Source organism: Heterodontus francisci, chromosome 46 (assembly GCF_036365525.1).
Source record: "Heterodontus francisci isolate sHetFra1 chromosome 46, sHetFra1.hap1, whole genome shotgun sequence".
NCBI classification, from domain to species: Eukaryota; Metazoa; Chordata; class Chondrichthyes; order Heterodontiformes; family Heterodontidae; genus Heterodontus; species Heterodontus francisci.
In genome coordinates, this window is record NC_090416.1 from 15,293,121 (window position 1) to 15,318,904 (window position 25,784).

Here is a 25,784-nt window from a genome sequence, read left to right on the forward strand (position 1 = left end):
ACATGTGGCTGATGGGCCAGGACGTGCATCACAACGCGGGCTCCACATCCCGATCTCTGAACAACAGCTGGTGTTTGCCAGGAGAGAGAAACAGAGAATATTTCTGCCGCACATCCTTCAGCACGGTCGGAGTTTGATGGGCTGATAAAGGACAAGTTCAACTAGCAGCATCTATCAGAGAGGCTCCCCTGATCGTATCACGCTGGCAGCTGGTGCCTGCTATACCACACACCCATTGATAGGACACTGATAGCAAGGGCTCTGTTGCTGCTTCTGTCTAAACAGCCTCTGTAATGAGGACAAGGGTCAGCCATCTGATCTAATTTCCGCATCTTGGTCACGTCGCTGCATGCACACATCAAAGCAGAAACAAGCAACTTGCATTCGTATAGCACCTTAACATGACAAAACATCCCAAGGTGCTTCACAGGAGGGCTGTCAGACGCAAATTCGACCCCGAGCCACATCAGGAGATATTAAATAAAAACAAGAAATGCTGGAACAGCTCAGCGGGTCTGGCAGCATCTGTGGAAAGAGAAGCAGAGTCAACGTTTCGGAACTGACAAATATTAGAAAAGTCACAGGTTATAAGCAAGTGAGGTGGGGGTGGGGCAAGAGATAACAAAGGAGAAGGTGTAGATTGGACAAGGCCACATAGCTGACCAAAAGGTCACGGAGCAAAGGCAAACAATATGTTAATGGTGTGTTGAAAGACAAAGCATTAGCACAGATAGGATGTTAACGGACTGAATATTGAACAGCAGCAAGTGCAAACCTGAAAAAAAACAGTGGGTAAGCAAACTGAACAAGCTAAGATGAAATGAAATAAATGCAAAAAAAAGATTGTAAAAAATGTAAAAAAGAAAAAATAACTAAAAATGAAAGTAAAATGGGGGGCCCGTCATGCTCTGAAATTATTGAACTCAATGTTCAGTCCGGCAGGCTGTAGTGTGCCTAATCGGTAGATGAGATGCTGTTCCTCGAGCTTGCGTTGATGTTCAGTGGAACACTGCAGTAATCCCAGGACAGAGATGAGAGCAGTGGGGGGGGTGTTGAAATGGCCAGCAACCGGAAGCTCAGGGTCCTGCTTGCAGACTGAGCGGAGGTGTTCCGCAAAGCGGTCACCCAGTCTGCGTTTGGTCTCCCCAATGTAGAGGAGACCACACTGTGAGCAGCGAATACAGTATACTACATTGAAAGAAGTACAAGTAAATCGCTGCTTCACCTGAAAGGAGTGTTTAATATCAGGAGATATTAAGACAGGTGACCAAAAGCTCAGTCAAAGAGGTCGGTTTTAAGGAGTGTCTTAAAGGAGGAGAGAGAGGCAGAGAGGTTTAGGGAGGGAATTCCAGAGCTTGGGGCCCCCCAGGCAGCTGAAGACACGGCCGCCAATGGTGGAGCGATGGGAATCTGGGGGGATGGGCAAGAGGCCGGAATTGGAGGAGCGCAGAGATCTCGGAGGGTTACTCGGTGGAGGGCGATGAACTGAGACTGCTCGGCGGTGGCAGGGGAAACGGGGGCAGGTCCCGCGAGATTGTACGCTTAATATTCTTTACACCCTGCCCAACGCGGCAAAGGTGGTCCGATTGCCAATCCGCATGCCGACCAAACCAGTAACCGGATCGCGCACCTGCACTTCACCCTCCCTCCTCTCCCCCTGGGCCCTTCGATCCACAGTTCCGCAAGCACTGACCACCCATCAGCTTGCAGCGGTTTGGCCGTGGCTCGGTGGGTAGCGCGCTATCTGTTCAAAGGTCCTGGGTTCGAGCCCAGCTCCAGAGACTTGAGCACAAAATCCAGGCCAACGCTCCCAGTGCCAGTACTGAGGGAGTGCCACGCTGTCGGAGGGTCAGTACTGAGGGAGTGCCGCACTGTCGGAGGGTCAGTACTGAGGGAGTGCCGCACTGTCAGAGGGTCAGTACTGAGGGAGCGCCGCACTGTCGGAGGGTCAGTACTGAGGGAGTGCCACGCTGTCGGAGGGTCAGTACTGAGGGAGCGCCGCACTGTCGGAGGGTCAGTACTGAGAGAGCGCCGCACTAGAACAAAGGGTCAGTACTGAGGGAGTGCCACGCTGTCGGAGGGTCAGTACTGAGGGAGCGCCGCACTGTCGGAGGGTCAGTACTGAGAGAGCGCCGCACTAGAACATAGAACATTACAGCGCAGTACAGGCCCTTCAGCCCTCGATGTTGCGCCGACCATCTGACCTACACTATTCCATTTTCATCCATATTTCTATCCAATGACCACTTAAATGCCCTTAAAGTTGTCGAGTCTACTACTGTTGCAGGCAGGGCGTTCCACGCCCCTACTACTCTCTGTGTAAAGAAACTACCTCTGACATCTGTCCTATATCACCCCTCAACTTAAAGCTATGTCCCCTCGTGTTTGCCATCACCATCCGAGGAAAAAGACTCTCACTATCCACCCTGTCCAATCCTCTGATTATCTTGTATGTCTCTATTAAGTCACCTCTTCTCCTCCTCCTCTCTAACGAAAACAACCTCAAGTCCCTCAGCCTTTCCTCGTAAGACCTTCCCTCCATACCAGGCAACATCCTAGTAAATCTCCTCTGCACCTTTTCCAAAGCTTCCACATCCTTCCTATAATGCGGTGACCAGAAACTGCACGCAATACTCCAGGTGCGGCCCGCACCAGAGTTCTGTACAGCTGCAGCATGACCTCGTGGCTCCTAAACTCGATCCCCCTACTAATAAAAGCTAACACACCATATGCCTTCTTAACAGCTCTATTAACCTGGGTGGCAACTTTCAGGGATTTATGTACCTGGACACCAAGATCTCTCCGCTCATCTACACTACCAAGAATCTTCCCATTAGCCCAGTACTCTGCAATCCTGTTACTCCTTCCGAAGTGAATCACCTCACACTTTTCCGCATTAAACTCCATTTGCCATCTCTCAGCCCAGCTCTGCAGCCTATCTATGTCCCTCTGTAACCTACAACATCCTTCGGCACTATCCACAACTCCACCGACCTTCGTGTCATCCGCAAATTTACTAACCCACCCTTCTACACCCTCATCCAGGTCATTTATAAAAATGACAAACAGCAGTGGCCCCAAAACAGATCCTTGCGGTACACCACTAGTAACTAAACTCCAGGATGAACATTTACCATCAACCACCACCCTCTGTCTTCTTTCAGCTAGCCAATTTCTGATCCAAAGCACTAATTCACCTTCAATCCCATACTTCTGTATTTTCTGCAATAGCCTACCGTGGGGAACTTTATCAAACGCCTTACTGAAATCCATATAGACCACATCCACGGCTTTACCCTCATCCACTGTCGGAGGGTCCGTACTGAGGGAGTGCCGCACTGTCGGAGGTGTCATCTTTCAGATTGGATGTTAAACTGAGGCCCCCGTCTGCCATCTCAGTTGAACGTTCCCACCAGCACAATTCCTATTTGTACCTACACACAAGATCGCCTGATCACTAATGGGGTCAGGCACCAGACGTCTGATTACCCTCCTATGCAGCAGCTTCTGATAATTTTCGACTGTAAAGGGGGAATAACTGCAAGTTATTAATGGATTCTCTGTGACATATTCCAAAACTAGCGGTGGCGGGGGGGCAATCAATATACGACAGTCACTAATAAATCCAATGGGGAATTCAGGAGAAACCTCTTTTCCCAGACAATGTGGAACTCGCTACCACAGGGAGTAGTTGAGGGGAATCGCAGAGATACATTTAAGGGGAAGTGGATAAACACATGAGGGAGAAAGGAATAGAAGGATATGGTGAGGGGGTGGGAGGAGGCTCGTGTGGAGCAGAAACCCCAGCACGGAGCAGATGGGCCGAACGGCCTGTTTCTGTGCTGTAAAATTCTGTGAAATCTTGTCTGCTCTTCAAAAATGAAAAGACCGGGATGAGATAGCAATCTGTCCAGGTGCAGTGAGGCCTGCCAAATCTGGCAGCATTGTTTTGAACCAGGCAGCTCACTATCCCTCCCAAACCTATTCAGTTCGGGATCACAGAATAGTGTGTGTCTGGGCGCACGTGGATGCGCTGAGACAGGTTTAGTTTCATTCCTGCCCGTTTAGTTCCTGAGAAACTGCTTGGCGTACGTGCCCTGGCAGCCTGCGCCAAGGGATCTGCAACCCTACTTTCCCCCCCCCCCCCCCCCATCCCAATCCATTCCTTGCCCACCGGAATACACAGGAAGAGGCCACATTGATGCCAAGTTTCCAAAGTTCTGCCCAGGGCCGTGGGAAAACGAGCTGCGAACGTGCAGCAGGCCCCCGCGTTTGCTGTCCCAATTCCTCACGGGCCTAATCTTCCACGGGTGAAGGAAAGGCTAAGGGGGTTGCCCCTGGCGACCGGGCCTAGGCAGAAAGGCCCAGCTGGTGGCAGGCTGCATTCCAGAGGAGCTGAGACTGTTGAGGGGCCGGGTCCAACATCCCGCAAATTGTTTGCATGCCCCAATATTATTCGAGCTGCATATTTTTAAAATGTTTATTTTTAGACTGCGCCCTGCCAGAAATCACAGCAGTGATTATTCTGTGATAAACCACTAATATTTAACTGATTTACTACCCACCCCCCTCCCCACTTCTTAACAAACAGATTCTGTCTTAGCGAAGCCACACTGTCAATCTGATAACAGAAGCAGGGGATGATACAGCACAGAAAGAGGCCACTCGGCCCATCATACCTGTGCCAGGTCTTTGAAAGAGGTCCAATTCCCTTTTTGAAAGTTACTATTGAATCTGCTTCCTTTCAGGCAGCGCGTTCCAGATCACAACAACTCACTGCGTAAAAAAAATTCTCCTCATCTCCCCCTCTGGTTCTTTTACCAATTATCTTCAATCTGTGTCCCTCTGGTTACCGACCCTCCTGCCAGTTTCTCCTTATTTACTCGATCAAAACCCCTCATGATTTTGCACACCCCGATTAAATCCCCCCTTAACCTTCTCTGCTGTAAGGAGACCAGCCTTAATGTGCTACTCAAGTCCCTTTCTCACTCCTCGACCTTTAACATAAAACAGTTCTGCAGTAAGCTGCAGGTCTGGGCACTGTGACTCATCGCGAACACTCTCGCCTCTCGAGTCGGTAGCTTGTGGATTCGAATCCCCACCCTGCCCCCCCCCCCCCCCCCCCCCACCTCCAGGGACTCGGAGCTCAAAATGCAAGCCAACACTCCCAGCGCCAGTACCGAGGGAGCGCTGCACTGTCAGAAGTGCCGTCTTTCCAATTATTTATCCCTCCGCTCACATCACTTAAAACAGTTAATCTGGTCATTATCACGCGGCGGTTTGTGGAATCTTGCTATGCACAAATGGACTGCTGGGTTTGCCTGCAGAACAGCGGTGACCAATGCTTGCAAGGATCCTTGAGGTGTTACGAGGGGGATGACACGCCATTGGAAAAGGAAGATGGCAGAGAGTAGTGAAATTTTCAATTGGCCCCCACCCAGCCTCAACAGTTTTTTTTTGTGGTGGGGGTGTGAGGAGAGAGTTCCAGATTTCCACTCCCCTTTGTGTGAAGAAGTGCTTCCTCACATCACCCCAGAACAGCCTGGCTCGAATTTTAAGGTTCTGCCCCCACCAGAGGAACTAGTTTCTCTTGAACGACTGTTCACATCCTTTAATCGTTGTAAACATCTCGAATAGATCACCCCTTAATCTTCCATACTGGAGGGAAGACAGGAAAAAGGGAGTGAAAGTGAACGTCGACATGTCCTCATAATTTAACCCCTTATGCCCTAGTGTAATTTTGGTGAATCTGCTCTTCCCCCTCCCAGGCTAATAACGCACTGTATGTATATATCTTAAATGAAAAAACCAACCCAGCAATTTCCTTCTGTCTCCCAAGTAATTCCTTGTGCTGTTATGGAACGTGCGATCCTCTGCCAGGTCCCTGTTTGTTGTTGGGGGATCCGTTCGGGAGCACTTGCGAATTCTGCCACTTTCTGATTGAAATCTTCCCTGCCCTCCGAGGGCAGCTCACACTGTCTCAATCCGTCTCTGCCGGGTTAATCAGATTCTCATCGACTCGCCCTGTGGGCCTCACGAGGCCTCTGTGGTCGAGGGTCCATGTGAACCCTGTCATACGAACATGAGCAACAGCAAGCACCTGCACTTGTATCAAGACTTTCAAGGCACTTCACAGCCACTTTATCGAATAAAATCTGACACTGAGCCACATGAGATATTAGGGACAGGGGATCAGAAGCCAGTCAAAGAGGTCGGTTTTAAGGAGCGTCTCAAAGGAGGAGAGAGAGAGGTTTAGGGAGGGAATTCCAGAGCTTAGGGCCCCAGGCAGCTGAAGGCACGGCCGCCAATGGTGGGGCAATGGGAATCGGGGGAGGTGCGAGAGGTCGGAATTGGAGGAGCGCAGAGATCTCGGGGGAGGTTGTGGGACGGGAGAGATAGGGAGAGGACAAGGCGATGGAGGGAATTGCAAATGAGGGTGAGAATTTTAAAATGGAGGGGTTGGCGCAGGTGAGCGAGCACAGTGGGGGTGATGGGTGAACGGGGCTCGAGTTAGGACCTGGGTCGGCAGAGTTTTGGGGTAAGCTAAGGTTTATGGCGGAGGCCATTCTGCCCTTCAATTAGATCATGGCTGATCTGTACCTTAACTCCGTCTACCTGTATTGGTTTCTTAATCCCCTTAACCCAACCAAAATCCATCAAGCTCAATTTTGACATTTCTAATTGGTCCTCCCCCGCCCAGACTTGACAGCTTTTTGGGGGAGAGAGTTCCAGATTTCCACTCCCCTTTGTGTGAAGAAGTGCTTCCTGACATCACCCCTGAACGGCCTGGCTTGGTGGGCCGAATGGCCTGTTCCTGTGCTGTACTGTACTGTTCTTTGTTATTTGGTGCCGATTACGTTACATCATGAGAAAAAGGCCATGCAGTCATTTCCCCCTCCCCCGCCCCTGTAGCCTGCGGGAGGCACTAATCCCATTTGCCTCGTCCTGGCAGGGCCACTAAGTGAATTAGCAAGCGTTGCCTGTGTTGTCTTCTACAAAGACGCTGTGACTCAGCTCACTCTCTGTTCAAAAACACTGCCGCAGACGATGGCGTTCGACAACTCTATAGATTTAAATGTGAAACCGTAAAGTGGGCTGGGATGGTGGAAGTTAAACACTGCCTTTTAGCTGCTTGCCTGGCCTCACATCCAGCCCTAGACTGGCGAGATCAAAGCTTCCTTCGAGAAGCAGCCCTTCAGGTTTGCTACATAGGGAGAGGAGGAGGCCATTCTGCCCCTCGAGCCCGTTCCACCATTCACAAAGATAACTTCTGATCTGTATCTTAACGTCGACGCCTTGTTTCCGCCGCCCCCACCCAACAGAAATCTTTTTGGCTTTGACGTTTTCAATGGGCTGAATGGCCTGTTTCTCTGCTGTAAATACTGTCTAATTCTCTAGTGAGCAGTGGGGTGGGGGGGGGTGACCCCAGTCTGACAGTCGTGAGCAGATGGTCAGGGTGATATTGTTCTCACTGATCCAACCCTTGATGTCTTCTCTCGTTCCCAGCTCACCGCTTCTCAGGCCTACACCGTGGCGGACCGCATCTACCAGTTGCTGCTGTGGCTCTACGTCTCCTTGATCTGTCGCCTCCAGGATCTGCAGACCCTGCTGCTCAACCAGCTGTCCGCAGCCGGGAGAGGGGCCTCCGCCGCCTGGAGCCTCAGCCTCTCCTTCACCGGCCGTGCCTTCAGCCTGGCACTCCACCTGCTCTCCCAGTTAACCGAGCTGGCCTCCCTCTTGGTGCTGTTCCTCTTCAATGTCTTCAACGCCTTGGTACGTTTTCCACCACCACCCCCCCCTCCCCCCCCCCCCCCCCCCCCACCACCCCCAACCTTTTACTCATCCCTCCTTCGAATCCGATGCTGTTATTATGACGACATGCTTGTTGTGTGCCTATTCCAGTGCTCTAGGGGCCAGCCTCCCATCTCCTACCCACTCCCTAAACTCCAGCTCATCCAAAACTCTGCTGTCCCTGGATCCTAACTCATTCATGGGATGTGGGCGTCACTGGCCAGTCCAGCATTTATTGCCCATCCCTAATTGCCCTTGAGAAGGTGGTGGTAATATGCCTTCTTGAACTGCTGGGGGTTTGGAAGGTGCTGTCTAATGAGCCTTGGTGCATTGCTGCAGTGCATCTTGTAGATGGTACACGCTGCTGCCACTGTGTGTTGGTGGTGGAGGGAGTGAATGTTTGTGAATGGTGTGCCAATCAAGCGGGCTGCTTTGTCCTGGATGGTGTCGAGCTTCTTGAGTGTTGTTGGAGCTGCAACCATCCAGGCAAGTGGAGAATATTCCATCACACCCCTGACTTGTGCCTTGTAGATGGTGGACAGTCTTTGGGGAGTCAGGAGGTGAGTTACTCGCCGCAGGATTCCTAGCCTCTGACCTGCTCTTGTAGCCACGGTATTTATATGGCTACTGCAGTTCAGTTTCTGGTCAATGGTAGCCCCTAGGATGTTGATAGTGGGGGATTCAGCGATGGTAATGCCGTTGAATGTCATGGGGAGATGGTTAGATTCTCTCTTGTTGGAGATGGTCATTGCCTGGCACTTGTGTGGCGCGAATGTTACTTGCCACTTATCAGCCCAAGCCTGGATATTGTCCAAGTCTTGCTGCATTTCTGCACAGACTGCTTCAGTATCTGAGGAGTCACGAATGGTGAACATTGTGCAATCATCAGCGTACATCCCCACTTCTGACCTTCTGATTGAAGGAAGGTCATTGATGAAGCAGCTGAAGATGGTTGGGCCTAGGACACTACCCTGAGGAACTCCTGCAGTGATGTCCTGGAGCTCAGATGATTGACCTCCAACAACCACAACCATCTTCCTTTGCGCTAGGTGTGACTCCAGCCAGTGGAGGATTTTCCCCCCGATTCCCATTGACCTCAGTTTTGCTAGGGCTCCTTTATGCCACACTCGGTCAAATGCTGCCTTGATGTCAAGGGCAGTCACTCTCACCTCACCTCTTGAGTTTAGCTCTTTTGTCCATGTTTGAACTAAGGCTGTAATGAGGTCAGGAGCTGAGTGGCCCTGGCGGAACCCAAACTGAGCGTCACTGAGCAGGTTATTGCTAAGAAAGTGCTGCTTGCTGGCACTGTTGATGACACCTTCCATCACTTTACTGATGATTGAGTGTAGACTGATGGGGCTGTAATTGGCCGGGTTGGACTTGTCCTGCTTTTTGTGTACAGGACATACCTGGGCAATTTTCCACATTGCAGGGTAGATGCCAGTGTTGTAGCTGTACTGGAACAGCTTGGATAGGGGCGCAGTAAGTTCTGGAGCAGAGGTCTTCAGTACTATTGCCGGAATGTTGTCAGGGCCCATAGCTTTTGCAGTATCCAGTGTCTTCAATCGTTTCTTGATATCACGTGGGGTGAATCGAATTGGCTGAAGTCTGGCATCTGTGATGTCTTCAGGAGGAGGCTGAGATGGATCATCAACTCGGCACTTCTGGCTGAAGATTGTTGCAAATGCTTCAGCCTTATTTTTTGCACTGATGCGCTGGGCTCCTCCATCATTGAGGATGGGGATATTTGTGGAGCCACCTCCTCCAGTTAATTGTTTAATTGTCCACCACCATTCACAGCTGGATGTGGCAGGACTGCAGAGCTTAGATCTGATCCGTTGGTTATGGGATCTCTGAGCTCTGTCTATCGCATGCTGCTTACGCAGTTTGGCATGCAGATAGTCCTGTGTTGTAGCTTCACCAGGCTGACACCTCATTTTGAGGTATGCCTGGTGCTGCTCCTGGCATGCCCTCCTGCACTCTTCATTGAACCAGGGTTGGTCTCCTGGCTTGATGGTAATGGTAGAGTGGGGGATATGCCGGGCCATGAGGTTACACATTGTGGATGAGTACAGTTCTGCTGCTGCTGATGGCCCACAGGCCTCGTGGATGCCCAGTTTTGTATTGCTAGATCTGTTCGAAATCTATCCCATTTAGCACGATGATAGTGCCACACAACACAAAGGATGGTATCCTCAATGTGAAGGCGGGACTTCGTCTCCACAAGGACTGTGCGGTGGTCACTCCTACCAGTACAGTCATGGACAGAAGCATCTGTGGTAGGCAGATTGGTGAGGACGAGGTCAAGTATGTTTTTCCCTCATGTTGGTTCCCTCACCACCTGCCGCAGACCCAGTCTAGCAGCTATGTACTTTAGGACTCGGCCAGCTCGGTCAGTAGTGGTGCTACCGAGCCACTCTTGGTGATGGACATTGAAGTCCCCCATCCAGAGTACATTCTGTGCCCTTGCCACCCTCAGTGCTTCCTCCAAGGGCTGTTCAATATGGAGGAGTACTGAGTCATCAGCTGAGGGCAGGCAGTAGGTGGTAATCAGCAGGAGGTTTCCTTGCCCATGTTTGACCTGATGCCACGAGACTTCATGGGGTCCGGAGTCGATGTTGAGGACTCCCAGGGCAACTCCCTCCCTACTGTATACCACTGTGTTGCCACCTCTGCTGGGTCTGTCCTGCCGGTGGGACAGGACATACCCAGGGATGGTGATGGCAGTGTCTGGGACATTGTCTGTAAGGTATGATTCCGTGAGTATGACTAAATCAGGCTGTTGCTTGACTAGTCTGTGGGACAGCTCTCCCAACTTTGGCACAAGCCCCCAGATGTTAGTAAGGAGGACTTTGCAGGTTCGACAGGGCTGGGTTTGCCGTTGTCGTTTCCGGTGCCTAGGGCAATGCCGGGTGGTCCGTTCGGTTTCATTCCTTTTCATTTACCCGTTACCACCGGCTCCTGTTTCGGCAACATCTCGGTTTTAAAATTCTCATCCCTCTTTCCAATTCCCTCCATGGCTACCTCAACACCCACACTCTCCCTCCCTATCTCTGTACCCTCCTCAACCCCCACATTCCCTCTCCCTATCTCTGGAACCTCCTCAACACCCACACTCTCCCTCCCTATCTCTGTAACCTCCTCAACACCCACACTCCCCCTCCCTATCTCTGTAACCTCCTCAACACCCACACTCCCCCTCCCTATCTCTGTAACCTCCTCAACACCCAGACTCCCCCTCCCTATCTCTGTAACCTCCTCAACCCCCACATTCCCTCTCCCTATCTCTGTAACCTCCTCAACCCCCACATTCCCTCTCCCTATCTCTGTACCCTCCTCAACCCCCACATTCCCTCTCCCTATCTCTGGAACCTCCTCAACACCCACACTCCCCCCTCCCTATCTCTGGAACCTCCTCAACACCCATACTTCCCCTCCCTATCTCTGTAACCTCCTCAAAACCCACACTCCCCCTCCCTATCTCCGTAACCTCCTCAACACCCACACTCCCCCTCCCTATCTCTGTAACCTCTTCAACACCCATACTCCCCCCTCCCTATCTCTGTAACCTCCTCAACGCCCACGCTCCCCCTCCCTATCTCTGTAACCTCTTCAACACCCACACTCCCCCTCCCTATCTCTGTAACCTCTTCAACACCCATACTCCCCCCTCCCTATCTCTGTAACCTCCTCAACGCCCACGCTCCCCCTCCCTATCTCTGTAACCTCTTCAACACCCACACTCCCCCTCCCTATCTCTGTAACCTCTTCAACACCCATACTCCCCCCTCCCTATCTCTGTAAGCTCCTCAAAACCCATACTCCCCCCTCCCTATCTCTGTAACCTCCTCAACGCCCACGCTCCCCCTCCCTATCTCTGTAACCTCCTCAACGCCCACGCTCCCCCTCCCTATCTCTGTAACCTCTTCAACACCCACACTCCCCCTCCCTATCTCTGTAACCTCTTCAACACCCATACTCCCCCCTCCCTATCTCTGTAACCTCCTCAACGCCCACGCTCCCCCTCCCTATCTCTGTAACCTCTTCAACACCCACACTCCCCCTCCCTATCTCTGTAACCTCTTCAACACCCATACTCCCCCCTCCCTATCTCTGTAAGCTCCTCAAAACCCATACTCCCCCCTCCCTATCTCTGTAACCTCCTCAACGCCCACGCTCCCCCTCCCTATCTCTGTAACCTCTTCAACACCCACACTCCCCCTCCCTATCTCCGTAACCTCCTCAACACCCACACTCCCCCTCCCTATCTCTGTAACCTCTTCAACACCCATACTCCCCCCTCCCTATCTCTGTAACCTCCTCAACGCCCACGCTCCCCCTCCCTATCTCTGTAACCTCCTCAAAACCCACACTCCCTCTCCCTATCTCTGTAACATCCTCAACACCCACACTCCCCCTCCCTATCTCTGTAACCTCCTCAAAACCCACACTCCCCCTCCCTATCTCTGTAACCTCCTCAAAACCCACACTCCCTCTCCCTATCTCTGTAACATCCTCAACACCCATACTCCCCCTCCCTATCTCTGTAAGCTCCTCAAAACCCACACTCCCCCTCCCTATCTCTGTAACCTCCTCAAAACCCACACTCCCCCTCCCTATCTCTGTAACCTCCTCAAAACCCACACTCCCCCTCCCTATCTCTGTAACCTCCTCAAAACCCACACTCCCTCTCCCTATCTCTGTAACATCCTCAACACCCATACTCCCCCTCCCTATCTCTGTAACCTCCTCAAAACCCACACTCCCCCTCCCTATCTCTGTAACCTCCTCAAAACCCACACTCCCCCTCCCTATCTCTGTAACCTCTTCAACACCCACACTCCCCCCTCCCTATCTCTGTAACCTCCTCAACACCCACACTCCCCCTCCCTATCTCTGTAACCTCCTCAACACCCACACTCCCCCTCCCTATCTCTGTAACCTCTTCAACACCCACACTCCCCCTCCCTATCTCTGTACCTTCCTCAACGCCCACATTCCCCCTCCCTATCTCTGTAACTTCCTCAACGCCCACACTCCCCCTCCCTATCTCTGTAAGCTCCTCAACACCCACACTCCCCCTCCCTATCTCTGTAACCTCCTCAACACCCACACTCCCCCTCCCTATCTCTGTAACCTCTTCAACACCCACACTCCCCCTCCCTATCTCTGTACCTTCCTCAACGCCCACATTCCCCCTCCCTATCTCTGTAACTTCCTCAACGCCCACACTCCCCCTCCCTATCTCTGTAAGCTCCTCAACACCCACACTCCCCCTCCATATCTCTGTACCCTCCTCAACACCCACGCTCCCCCTCCCTATCTCTGTAACCTCCTCAACACCCATACTCCCCCTCCCTATCTCTGTAACCTCCTCAACACCCACACTCCCCCCTCCCTATCTCTGTAACCTCCTCAACACCCAGAACCTCCTCCCTATCTCTGTAACCTCAACCCCCACGCTCCCTCTCCCTATCTCTGTAACCTCCTCAACACCCACACTCCCCCTCCCTATCTCTGTACCCTCCTCAACACCCACACTCCCCCTCTCTATCTCTGTAACCTCCTCAACGCCCACACTCCCCCTCCATATCTCTGTACCCTCCTCAACACCCACGCTCCCCCTCCCTAATTCTGTAACCTCCTCAACATGCACACTCCACCTCCATATCTCTGTAACCGCAACACCCACACTCCCCCTCCCTATCTCTGTAACCTCTTCCAGCCCCTACACCTCTCCCTATCTCTGTAACCTCCTCAACACCCACACTCCCCCCTCCTTATCTCAGTAACTACCTCAACACCCACACTCCCCCTCCCTATCTCTGTCACCTCCTCCAGCCTCTACAACCCTCCAAGATCGCTGAGCTTCTCCAATTGCGGCCTCTTGCACATCCCCCCGATTCCCATCACTCCACCCTTGGCGGCCGTGCCTTCAGCTGCCTGGGGGCCTAAGCTCTGGAATTCCCTCCCTAAACCTCTCCGCCTCTCCCTCTCCTCCTTTAAGACGCTCCTTAAAACCGACCTTTTGACCGAGCTTTTGGTCGCCTGCCCCTGATATCTCCTCATGTGGCTCGGTGTCCAGGTTTATTTAATAACGCTCCTGTCAAATACCTTGGGACTTTTCACAATGTTAATACACTATATAAATGTAATCACAGTTTTAATGTCGGAAACTTGGCAGCCAATTTACGCACAGCAAGATCCCACAAACAGCAATGTGATAATGACCCAGACCATCTGTATTTGGGATAAATGTTGGCCCCAAGAGACCTGAGAGAACTCCCCTTCCCCCCCCCCCCCCCCACCCCAGCTCTTCTTCCAATCGTGGCCGTGGGATCTTTTACATCCACCCAAGAGGGGCAGACGGGGGCCTCAGTTTAACGCCTCATCCTGTAAGCTGGCACCTCCAACAGTGCAGCACTCCCTCTGTACCGGCACTGGGAGCGTCAGCCTGGATTTTGTGCTCAAGTCTCTGGAGTGGGGGCTCAAACCCGCGACCCCCCGTCTCCGAGGCAAGGGAGCCACCCCACTGAGTGTGATGGAGGTCGCTGTCGGGCGCCACAGTCGGGAAACAGGGAGTAAAGAGGGCTGTCAATGAGCTCCAGAGGCATTCCTTCGGGACGTGTTCCTCAGTTATCCATGCGTGGGAATAAATAGCACGAATGGAATGTAAGGAATTTGCTAGGTGGTACTGAAAACACGCCTGGAATTTATTTGCGAGCAGAAGGCTTGCTCTACGTTGCTGTGGGTCGCCAACCCCTCCAGGAATTAAAGACACTGGACACTGCAGGGGAAAAAAAAATCACAGGAGCATTTTCTTGTGGGTATTTTAAAAAGAAACATTTTTATTTTTAATAGAAAAATTGGTCATGGGAGAGGTTGTTTGATTGACAATCAAGAATCATCCAATAGGGTAACGAAGTGACTTCTTGCCTTCTGATTGGCTGTGGGAAGGCGACGAGCTGTGAGGATTGGGCGGGCCGGGCAGCCAATGGCAGGAGAGGTCCGGGGCGTCATGTGACAACCCCTCCAGGAGTACTTTGGTATTATTATTACTTGTTACCATATATATTAGTATTCCTCCAATAGTGGGATCTTTTACATCCACCTGAGAGGGGCAGACAGGGCCTCAGTTTAACGTCTCATGCTGAAAGATGGCACCTCCGACAGCGCAGCACTCCCTCAGTACTGGCACTGGGATTGGGTGCTCAAACCTCTGGAGTGAGTGGGACTCGAACCCACGACGTTCTGATGTGGCAGCGAGGGTGCCACCCACTGAGCCGCAGCCGACACTGTGGACAGCGAGCGTGGAAGCTCCCGGGTCTCAGACCCGAACAAGCATCGGCAGCAGCAAACGTTCCCTGAGATGGCTCGGTTTGACGACGTTCTTGTGAAGCGCGTTGGGAGGTCTCCACTGAGTTCAAGCTGTTCTACAAATGCAGGTGCTTGCTGTTGCTCATGTTCGTGTGAGAGGGTTCACGTGGCCCCTCGACCACAGAGGCCTCGTGAGGCCCACAGGGCGAGTCGATGAGAATCTGATTAACCCGGCAGAGATGGATTGAGACAGAGCGAGCTGCCCTCGGAGGGCAGGGAAGATTTCAATCAGAAAGTGGCAGAATTCGCAAGTGCTCCCGAACGGATCCCTCAACAACAAACAACCTGCATTTACACAGCGCCTGCAATGTAGCAAAACATCCCAAGGTGCTTCACAGGAGCGTTAATCAGGCAATATTTGCCGCAAGCCACATAAGGAGATATTAAGTCAAGCGACCAAATGCTCGGTCAAAGAGGTCGGTTTTAAGGGACAACTTAAAGGAGGAGAGGGAGAGGCGGAGAGGTTTAGGGAGGGAATTCCAGACCTTAGGGCCCCCAGGCAGCTGAAGGCACGGCCACCAATGGTGGAGCGATGGGAATCGGGAGATGTGTGAAAGGCCGGAAATGGAGGAGGGCAGAGATCTTGGAGGGTTGTAGGGAGGTTACAGAGATAGGGAGGGGCGAGGCCACGGAGGATTTGAAAACAAGGATGAGAATTTTCAAATTGAGACGTTACTTGACCGGGAGCCAATGTAGGTCAGTGAGCATGGAGGGGTGATAGGGGAACGGCACTCAGTGCAAGTTAAGACACGGGCAGCAGAGTTTTAGATGACCTCAAGTTTACGGAGGGTAGAATGTGGGAGACCAGCCAGGAGTGTGTTGGAATAGTCAGGTCTAGAGGTAACAAAGGTGTGAATGAGGGTTTCAGCAGCAGATGCGCTGAGACAAGCGAAGTCGGACGATGTTAGAGAGGTGGAAATAGGCAGTCTTTGTGATGGCGCGGATATGGTGTCCGGGAGTTCATCGCGGGGTCAAACGTGACACTAGGGTTACGAACAGTCTGGTTTAATCTCAGACAGTTGCGAGGGAGAGGGATGGAGTCGGTAGCTAGGGAACAGAGTTTGGAGCAGGGACCGCAAACAACAGCTTCAGTCTTCCCAATATTTAATTGGAGGAAATGTCTGCTCATCCAGCGCTGGATGTCGGATAAGCAGTCTGATCATTTAGCAACAGAGGAGGAGTCGGGAGAGGTGATGGTGAGGTCGGGCTGGGTGTCGTCAGCCGTACTTTTGGATGATGTCGCCGAGGGGCAGCAGGTAGATGAGAAATGGGAGGGGGAGGGGGAGGGGGCCCAAAGACAGATCCTTGGGGGACACCAGAGGTAACGGTGCAGGGGCAGGAAGAGAATCCATTGCAAGTGATTCTCTGGCTATGATTAGGCTGCTAAGAATGGAACCAGGAGAGAGCGGTCCCACCCAGCTGGACGACAGTGGAGAGGCATTGGAGGAGGAGGATGTGGTCAATGGTGTCAAAGGCTGGAGACAGGGTCGAGGAGGGAAAGGTTATCACAGTCACACAGGATGGCATTTGTGACTTTGATGAGAGCTGTTCGGTACGGTGGCAGGGATTGATCAAATTCCTGGCAGTTAGTCATTTAGTTAAGAGTCGAAACAGTTCCTGGGACTCTGAGTGGGTAGGTCAGATGTCATCATAGGAGGTGACCCCACACAGCTTCTCCCCCACCGTGCTCAGTGTTAAGAATCAGCAAGTGCCCAGATCACCGGCAGAGCATCTGACCCGAACACCAGATGCCAGCCAGTCTTCCTCAATGCGGAATTACCTGTTGAGAAGTTGTATGGCACCAGGAAAGACAGTGCCTTTAAAGTACAAAAATGTCCAAGGGGCTTCACAGGAGGTCAAATCGGCCAAATTCTGACCCCGAGCCAAATCAGATATTAGGGACGGGCGACCAAAAGCTCGGTCAAAGAGGTCGGTTTTAAGGAGCGTCTTAAAGGAGGAGAGAGAGAGGCGGAGAGGTTTAGGGAGGGAATTCCAGAGCTTAGGACCCCCAGGCAGCTGAAGGCACGGCCGCCAATGGTGGAGCGATGGGAATCGGGGGATGGGCAAGAGGCTGGAATTGGAGGAGCGCAGAGATCTCGGAGGGTTGTAAGAGGTTACAGAGATAGGGAGGGGCGAAGGGCATGGAGGGATTTGAACACAAAGATGAAAATTTTAAAATTGAGGTGTTTGTGACCAAGATTCAATGTAGATCTTTCTCTAAATATTGAGGTTGATCAGCAGGAATTTCATACAGGTGTCAATAACAGAAAGTAAAATGTTGTATCAATCTCAAACTAATCCCACTGCCCCACTCTCTCCCCATAGCCCAGTATCAATCCCCAAACTAATCTCACTGCCCCACTCTCTCCCCATAGCCCTGTATCAATCTCAAACTAATCCCACTGCCCCACTCTCTCCCCATAGCCCAGTATCAATCCCCAAACTAATCTCACTGCCCCACTCTCTCCCCATAGCCCTGTATCAATCTCAAACTAATCTCACTGCCCCACTCTCTCCCCGTAGCCCTGTATCAATCCCAAACTAATCCCACTGCCCTGCTCTCTCCCCATAGCCCTGTATCAATCTCAAACTAATCTCACTGCCCCACTCTCTCCCCATAGCCCTGTATCAATCCCCAAACTAATCCCACTGCCCCGCTCTCTCCCCATAGCCCTGTATCAATCTCAAACTAATCTCACTGCCCCACTCTCTCCCCATAGCCCTGTATCAATCCCAAACTAATCCCACTGCCCCACTCTCTCCCCATAGCCCTGTATCAATCTCAAACTAATCTCACTGCCCCACTCTCTCCCCATAGCCCTGTATCAATCTCAAACTAATCCCACTGCCCCGCTCACTCCCCATAGCCCTGTATCAATCTCAAACTAATCCCACTGCCCCACTCTCTCCCCATAGCCCTGTATCAATCTCAAACTAATCCCACTGCCCCACTCTCTCCCCATAGCCCAGTATCAATCCCCAAACTAATCCCACTGTCCCACTCTCTCCCCATAGCCCTGTATCAATCTCAAACTAATCCCACTGCCCTGCGCTCTCCCCATAGCCCAGTATCAATTCCCAAACTAATCCCACTGCCCCACTCTCTCCCCATAGCCCTGTATCAATCTCAAACTAATCCCACTGTCCCACTCTCTCCCCATAGCCCTGTATCAATCTCAAACTAATCCCACTGTCCCACTCTCTCCCCATAGCCCAGTATCAATCTCAAACTAAACCCACTGCCCCACTCTCACCCCATAGCCCAGTATCAATCCCCAAACTAATCCCAGTGCCCTGCGCTCTCCCCATAGCCCTGTATCAATCCCCAAACTAATCCCACTGCCCCACTCTCTCCCCATAGCCCTGTATCAATCTCAAACTAATCTCACTGCCCCACTCTCTCCCCATAGCCCAGTATCAATCCCCAAACTAATCCCACTGCCCCACTCTCTCCCCATAGCCCTGTATCAATCTCAAACTAATCCCACTGCCCCACTCTCTCCCCATAGCCCAGTATCAATCCCCAAACTAATCCCACTGCCCTGAGCTCTCCCCATAGCCCAGTATCAATCTCAAACTAATCCCACTGCCCCACTCTCTCCCCATAGCCCTGCATCAATCTCAAACTAATCCCACTGCCCCACTCTCTCCCCATAGCCCTGTATCAATCTCAAACTAATCCCACTGCCCCACTCTCTCCCCATAGCCCAGTATCAATCCCCAAACTAATCCCACTGCCCTGCGCTCTCCCCATAGCCCAGTATCAATTCCCAAACTAATCCCACTGCCCCACTCTCTCCCCATAACCCTGTATCAATCTCAAACTAATCTCACTGCCCCACTCTCTCCCCATAGCCCAGTATCAATCCCCAAACTAATCCCACTGCCCCACTCTCTCCCCATAGCCCTGTATCAATCTCAAACTAATCCCACTGCCCCACTCTCTCCCCATAGCCCAGTATCAATCCCCAAACTAATCCCAGTGCCCTGCGCTCTCCCCATAGCCCAGTATCAATCTCAAACTAATCCCACTGCCCCACTCTCTCCCCATAGCCCTGTATCAATCTCAAACTAATCTCACTGCCCCACTCTCTCCCCATAGCCCAGTATCAATTCCCAAACTAATCCCACTGCCCCACTCTCTCCCCATAGCCCTGTATCAATCTCAAACTAATCCCACTGCCCCACTCTCTCCCCATAGCCCAGTATCAATCCCCAAACTAATCCCAGTGCCCTGCGCTCTCCCCATAGCCCAGTATCAATCTCAAACTAATCCCACTGCCCCACTCTCTCCCCATAGCCCTGTATCAATCTCAAACTAATCCCACTGCCCCGCTCACTCCCCATAGCCCTGTATCAATCTCAAACTAATCCCACTGCCCCACTCTCTCCCCCCATAGCCCTGTATCAATCTCAAACTAATCCCACTGCCCCACTCTCTCCCCATAGCCCTGTATCAATCCCCAAACTAATCCCACTGTCCCACTCTCTCCCCATAGCCCTGTATCAATCTCAAACTAATCCCACTGCCCCGCGCTCTCCCCATAGCCCAGTATCAATTCCCAAACTAATCCCACTGCCCCACTCTCTCCCCATAGCCCTGTATCAATCTCAAACTAATCCCACTGTCCCACTCTCTCCCCATAGCCCTGTATCAATCTCAAACTAATCCCACTGTCCCACTCTCTCCCCATAGCCCAGTATCAATCTCAAACTAAACCCACTGCCCCACTCTCACCCCATAGCCCAGTATCAATCCCCAAACTAATCCCAGTGCCCTGCGCTCTCCCCATAGCCCTGTATCAATCCCCAAACTAATCCCACTGCCCCACTCTCTCCCCATAGCCCTGTATCAATCTCAAACTAATCTCACTGCCCCACTCTCTCCCCATAGCCCAGTATCAATCCCCAAACTAATCCCACTGCCCCACTCTCTCCCCATAGCCCTGTATCAATCTCAAACTAATCCCACTGCCCCACTCTCTCCCCATAGCCCAGTATCAATCCCCAAACTAATCCCACTGCCCTGCGCTCTCCCCATAGCCCAGTATCAATCTCAAACTAATCCCACTGCCCCACTCTCTCCCCATAGCCCTGTATCAATCTCAAACTAATCCCACTGCCCCACTCTCTCCCCATAGCCCTGTATCAATCTCAAACTAATCCCACTGCCCCACTCTCTCCCCAAAGCCCAGTATCAATCCCCAAACTAATCCCACTGCCCTGCGCTCTCCCCATAGCCCAGTATCAATTCCCAAACTAATCCCACTGCCCCACTCTCTCCCCATAGCCCTGTATCAATCTCAAACTAATCTCACTGCCCCACTCTCTCCCCATAGCCCAGTATCAATCCCCAAACTAATCCCACTGCCCCACTCTCTCCCCATAGCCCTGTATCAATTTCAAACTAATCCCACTGCCCCACTCTCTCCCCATAGCCCAGTATCAATCCCCAAACTAATCCCAGTGCCCTGCGCTCTCCCCATAGCCCAGTATCAATCTCAAACTAATCCCACTGCCCCACTCTCTCCCCATAGCCCAGTATCAATCCCCAAACTAATCCCAGTGCCCTGCGCTCTCCCCATAGCCCAGTATCAATCTCAAACTAATCCCACTGCCCCACTCTCTCCCCATAGCCCTGTATCAATCTCAAACTAATCCCACTGCCCCACTCTCTCCCCATAGCCCTGTATCAATCTCAAACTAATCTCACTGCCCCACTCTCTCCCCATAGCCCAGTATCAATCCCCAAACTAATCCCACTGCCCCACTCTCTCCCCATAGCCCTGTATCAATCTCAAACTAATCCCACTGCCCCACTCTCTCCCCATAGCCCAGTATCAATCCCCAAACTAATCCCAGTGCCCTGCGCTCTCCCCATAGCCCAGTATCAATCTCAAACTAATCCCACTGCCCCACTCTCTCCCCATAGCCCTGTATCAATCTCAAACTAATCTCACTGCCCCACTCTCTCCCCATAGCCCAGTATCAATTCCCAAACTAATCCCACTGCCCCACTCTCTCCCCATAGCCCTGTATCAATCTCAAACTAATCCCACTGCCCCACTCTCTCCCCATAGCCCAGTATCAATCCCCAAACTAATCCCAGTGCCCTGCGCTCTCCCCATAGCCCAGTATCAATCTCAAACTAATCCCACTGCCCCACTCTCTCCCCATAGCCCTGTATCAATCTCAAACTAATCCCACTGCCCCGCTCACTCCCCATAGCCCTGTATCAATCTCAAACTAATCCCACTGCCCCACTCTCTCCCCCCATAGCCCTGTATCAATCTCAAACTAATCCCACTGCCCCACTCTCTCCCCATAGCCCTGTATCAATCCCCAAACTAATCCCACTGTCCCACTCTCTCCCCATAGCCCTGTATCAATCTCAAACTAATCCCACTGCCCTGCGCTCTCCCCATAGCCCAGTATCAATTCCCAAACTAATCCCACTGCCCCACTCTCTCCCCATAGCCCTGTATCAATCTCAAACTAATCCCACTGTCCCACTCTCTCCCCATAGCCCTGTATCAATCTCAAACTAATCCCACTGTCCCACTCTCTCCCCATAGCCCAGTATCAATCTCAAACTAAACCCACTGCCCCACTCTCACCCCATAGCCCAGTATCAATCCCCAAACTAATCCCAGTGCCCTGCGCTCTCCCCATAGCCCTGTATCAATCCCCAAACTAATCCCACTGCCCCACTCTCTCCCCATAGCCCTGTATCAATCTCAAACTAATCTCACTGCCCCACTCTCTCCCCATAGCCCAGTATCAATCCCCAAACTAATCCCACTGCCCCACTCTCTCCCCATAGCCCTGTATCAATCTCAAACTAATCCCACTGCCCCACTCTCTCCCCATAGCCCAGTATCAATCCCCAAACTAATCCCACTGCCCTGCGCTCTCCCCATAGCCCAGTATCAATCTCAAACTAATCCCACTGCCCCACTCTCTCCCCATAGCCCTGTATCAATCTCAAACTAATCCCACTGCCCCACTCTCTCCCCATAGCCCTGTATCAATCTCAAACTAATCCCACTGCCCCACTCTCTCCCCAAAGCCCAGTATCAATCCCCAAACTAATCCCACTGCCCTGCGCTCTCCCCATAGCCCAGTATCAATTCCCAAACAAATCCCACTGCCCCACTCTCTCCCCATAGCCCTGTATCAATCTCAAACTAATCTCACTGCCCCACTCTCTCCCCATAGCCCAGTATCAATCCCCAAACTAATCCCACTGCCCCACTCTCTCCCCATAGCCCTGTATCAATTTCAAACTAATCCCACTGCCCCACTCTCTCCCCATAGCCCAGTATCAATCCCCAAACTAATCCCAGTGCCCTGCGCTCTCCCCATAGCCCAGTATCAATCTCAAACTAATCCCACTGCCCCACTCTCTCCCCATAGCCCTGTATCAATCTCAAACTAATCTCACTGCCCCACTCTCTCCCCATAGCCCAGTATCAATCCCCAAACTAATCCCACTGCCCCACTCTCTCCCCATAGCCCTGTATCAATCTCAAACTAATCCCACTGCCCCACTCTCTCCCCATAGCCCAGTATCAATCCCCAAACTAATCCCAGTGCCCTGCGCTCTCCCCATAGCCCAGTATCAATCTCAAACTAATCCCACTGCCCCACTCTCTCCCCATAGCCCTGTATCAATCTCAAACTAATCCCACTGCCCCACTCTCTCCCCATAGCCCTGTATCAATCTCAAACTAATCTCACTGCCCCACTCTCTCCCCATAGCCCAGTATCAATCCCCAAACTAATCCCACTGCCCCACTCTCTCCCCATAGCCCTGTATCAATCTCAAACTAATCCCACTGCCCCACTCTCTCCCCATAGCCCAGTATCAATCCCCAAACTAATCCCACTGCCCTGCGCTCTCCCCATAGCCCAGTATCAATTCCCAAACTAATCCCACTGCCCCACTCTCTCCCCATAGCCCTGTATCAATCTCAAACTAATCTCACTGCCCCACTCTCTCCCCATAGCCCAGTATCAATCCCCAAACTAATCCCACTGCCCCACTCTCTCCCCATAGCCCTGTATCAATCTCAAACTAATCCCACTGCCCCACTCTCTCCCCATAGCCCAATATCAATCCCCAAACTAATCCCAGTGCCCTGCGCTCTCCCCATAGCCCAGTATCAATCTCAAACTAATCCCACTGCCCCACTCTCTCCCCATAGCCCTGTATCAATCTCAAACTAATCCCACTGCCCCACTCTCTCCCCATAGCCCTGTATCAATCTCAAACTAATCCCACTGCCCCACTCTCTCCCCATAGCCCAGTATCAATCCCCAAACTAATCCCACTGCCCTGCGCTCTCCCCATAGCCCAGTATCAATTCCCAAACTAATCCCACTGCCCCACTCTCTCCCCATAGCCCAGTATCAATCCCCAAACTAATCCCAGTGCCCTGCGCTCTCCCCATAGCCCAGTATCAATTCCCAAACTAATCCCACTGCCCCACTCTCCCCATAGCCCTGTATCAATCTCAAATTAATCCCACTGCCCTGCTCTCTTCCCATAGCTCTGTATCAATCTCAAATTAATCCCACTGCCCTGCTCTCTCCCCATAGCCCTGTATCTATCTCAAATTAATCCCACTGCCCTGCTCTCTCCCCATAGCCCTGTATCAATCTCAAATTAATCCCACTGCCCTGCTCTCTCTCCATAGCCCTGTATCAATCTCAAACTAATCCCACTGCCCTGCTCTCTCCCCATAGCCCAGTATCAATCTCAAACTAATCCCACTGCCCCACTTTATCCCCATAGCCCTATATCAATCTCAAACTAATCCCACTGCCCCACTCTCTCCCCATAGCCCTGTATCTGTGATATTGTGATCTGGAGCTTTAAGGAGGGTGGCTGTTGAGAGACGCCGGGGGACCCTAGCGTGTGGTGACTTGAAGTGTTTCTTTCCTGAGTTTGTGTTTATGCGGTTTCAGTCTCTGTAGGAGAGCAATGCTGTATCACAGTGGGAGGTAGTTGGAGGTTATGTATTAACCAAGGCGCCTGCTAATTCCGACAGCACGGCCATCCACGAGGTACAGACAGTCTGAAGGTCAGAAGAGTGCTGCAGGCACACATCACACTGCACAAACATCCTATTGCTCACATTTCCCTCCCATCCCTAACTAGGTTAGACCCCAGCAGGAAAGTGTGTGCACTTTCGGAAGGATGTCGAGGTCGCGGAGGGAGATTTACCGGAATGGGAGCAGGGATGAGGGACTTCAGTTAATGTGGAGAAGCTGGGACTGTTCTCCTTACAGCAGAGAAGGTTCAGGGGGAGATTCAAAATCAGGAAGGGTTTTGATGGAGTAAATGGGCGGCGCAGTGGTTAGCACCGCAGCCTCACAGCTCCAGGGACCCGGGTTCGATTCCGGGTACTGCCTGTGTGGAGTTTGCAAGTTCTCCCTGTGTCTGCGTGGGTTTCCTCCGGGTGCTCCGGTTTCCTCCCACAAGCCAAAAGACTTGCAGGTTGATAGGTAAATTGGCCATTATAAATTGTCACTAGTATAGGTAGGTGGTAGGGAAATATAGGGACAGGTGGGGATGATTGGTAGGAATATGGGATTAGTGTAGGATTAGTATAAATGGGTGGTTGATGTTCGGCACAGACTCGGTGGGCCGAAGGGCCTGTTTCAGTGCTGTATCTCTAATCTAATCTAATCTAAATAAGGAGAAACTGTTTCCAGTGGCAGGAGGGTCGGTAACCAGAGGGACACAGATTGAAGATAATTGGTAAATGAACCAGAGGGGGGGTGAGGAGGAGAATTTTTTTTTGACAGTGAGTTGTTGTGATCTGGAACGCGCTGCCTGAAAGGGCGGTGGAAGCAGATTCAATAGAAACTTTCAAAGGGGGAATTGGATAAATACTGGAAGGGGAGAAATGTGCAGGGATGTGGGGGGAAAGAGCGGGGGAAAAGTGGGACTAATTGGAGAGCTCTTTCAAAGAGCCAGCACAGGAACGATGGGCTGAACAGTCTCCTTCTGTGCTGGATCATTCCGCAGGAGTTGGCAGCTTTGAAGTCAAACACTGGTTGTATGCCTCTGGAAGGAAAGCTGGAGACAACAGCAAGACCAGTGAACCCTGAGCAGGACAGCTGTCCGTCCCCAAGTGCAGAGAAGAGGTGTCCAATATAGTTCCATATCCTGCCGGCTAAATCTGGAATATTTGCACAGACAGGATATGGCGCAGAAAGAAACAGTTCCAACGTTAAAGACCAGAACTGAGAGGTTATAACCATCGGGAAAGGCTGAACAGACTGGGGCTCTTGTCTCTGGAATAGGGGGTGACCTGATAGGGGGCTTCAAAATTATGAAAAGGTTCGATAAGGTCGACGTAGAGAAGATGTTTCCACTTGCGGGGGGCAGACCAGAACTCGGGGGCCATCAATATAAGACAGTCACTGATAAATCCAATGGGGAATTCAGGAGAAACTCCTTTCCCCAGAGAGTGGTGAGAATGTGGAACTCGCTACCACAGGGAGTGGTTGAGGGGAATAGCAGAGATACATTTAAGAGGGAAGCTGGATAAACACATGAGGGAGAAAGGAATAGAAGGGAATGGGGATAGGGTGAGATGAAGAGG

The 25,784-nt window shown here is 51.8% G+C and overlaps 1 protein-coding gene across 2 annotated transcripts in view; it reads left to right on the forward strand.

The window, feature by feature from the left end:
• LOC137356821 (perilipin-2-like) overlaps window positions 1–25,784 on the forward strand; it is a 49,904-nt gene that overhangs the window by 20,254 nt on the left and 3,866 nt on the right. For both annotated transcript variants that reach the window (XR_010971112.1, XM_068022631.1), the window contains exon 6: window positions 7,507–7,773. Coding sequence is in view for 1 of the 2 variants with exons in the window: in XM_068022631.1 (XP_067878732.1) it covers window positions 7,507–7,773 (267 nt within the window). In the remaining variant the exon portion in view is untranslated. The remainder of the gene's footprint in view (window positions 1–7,506; window positions 7,774–25,784) is intronic.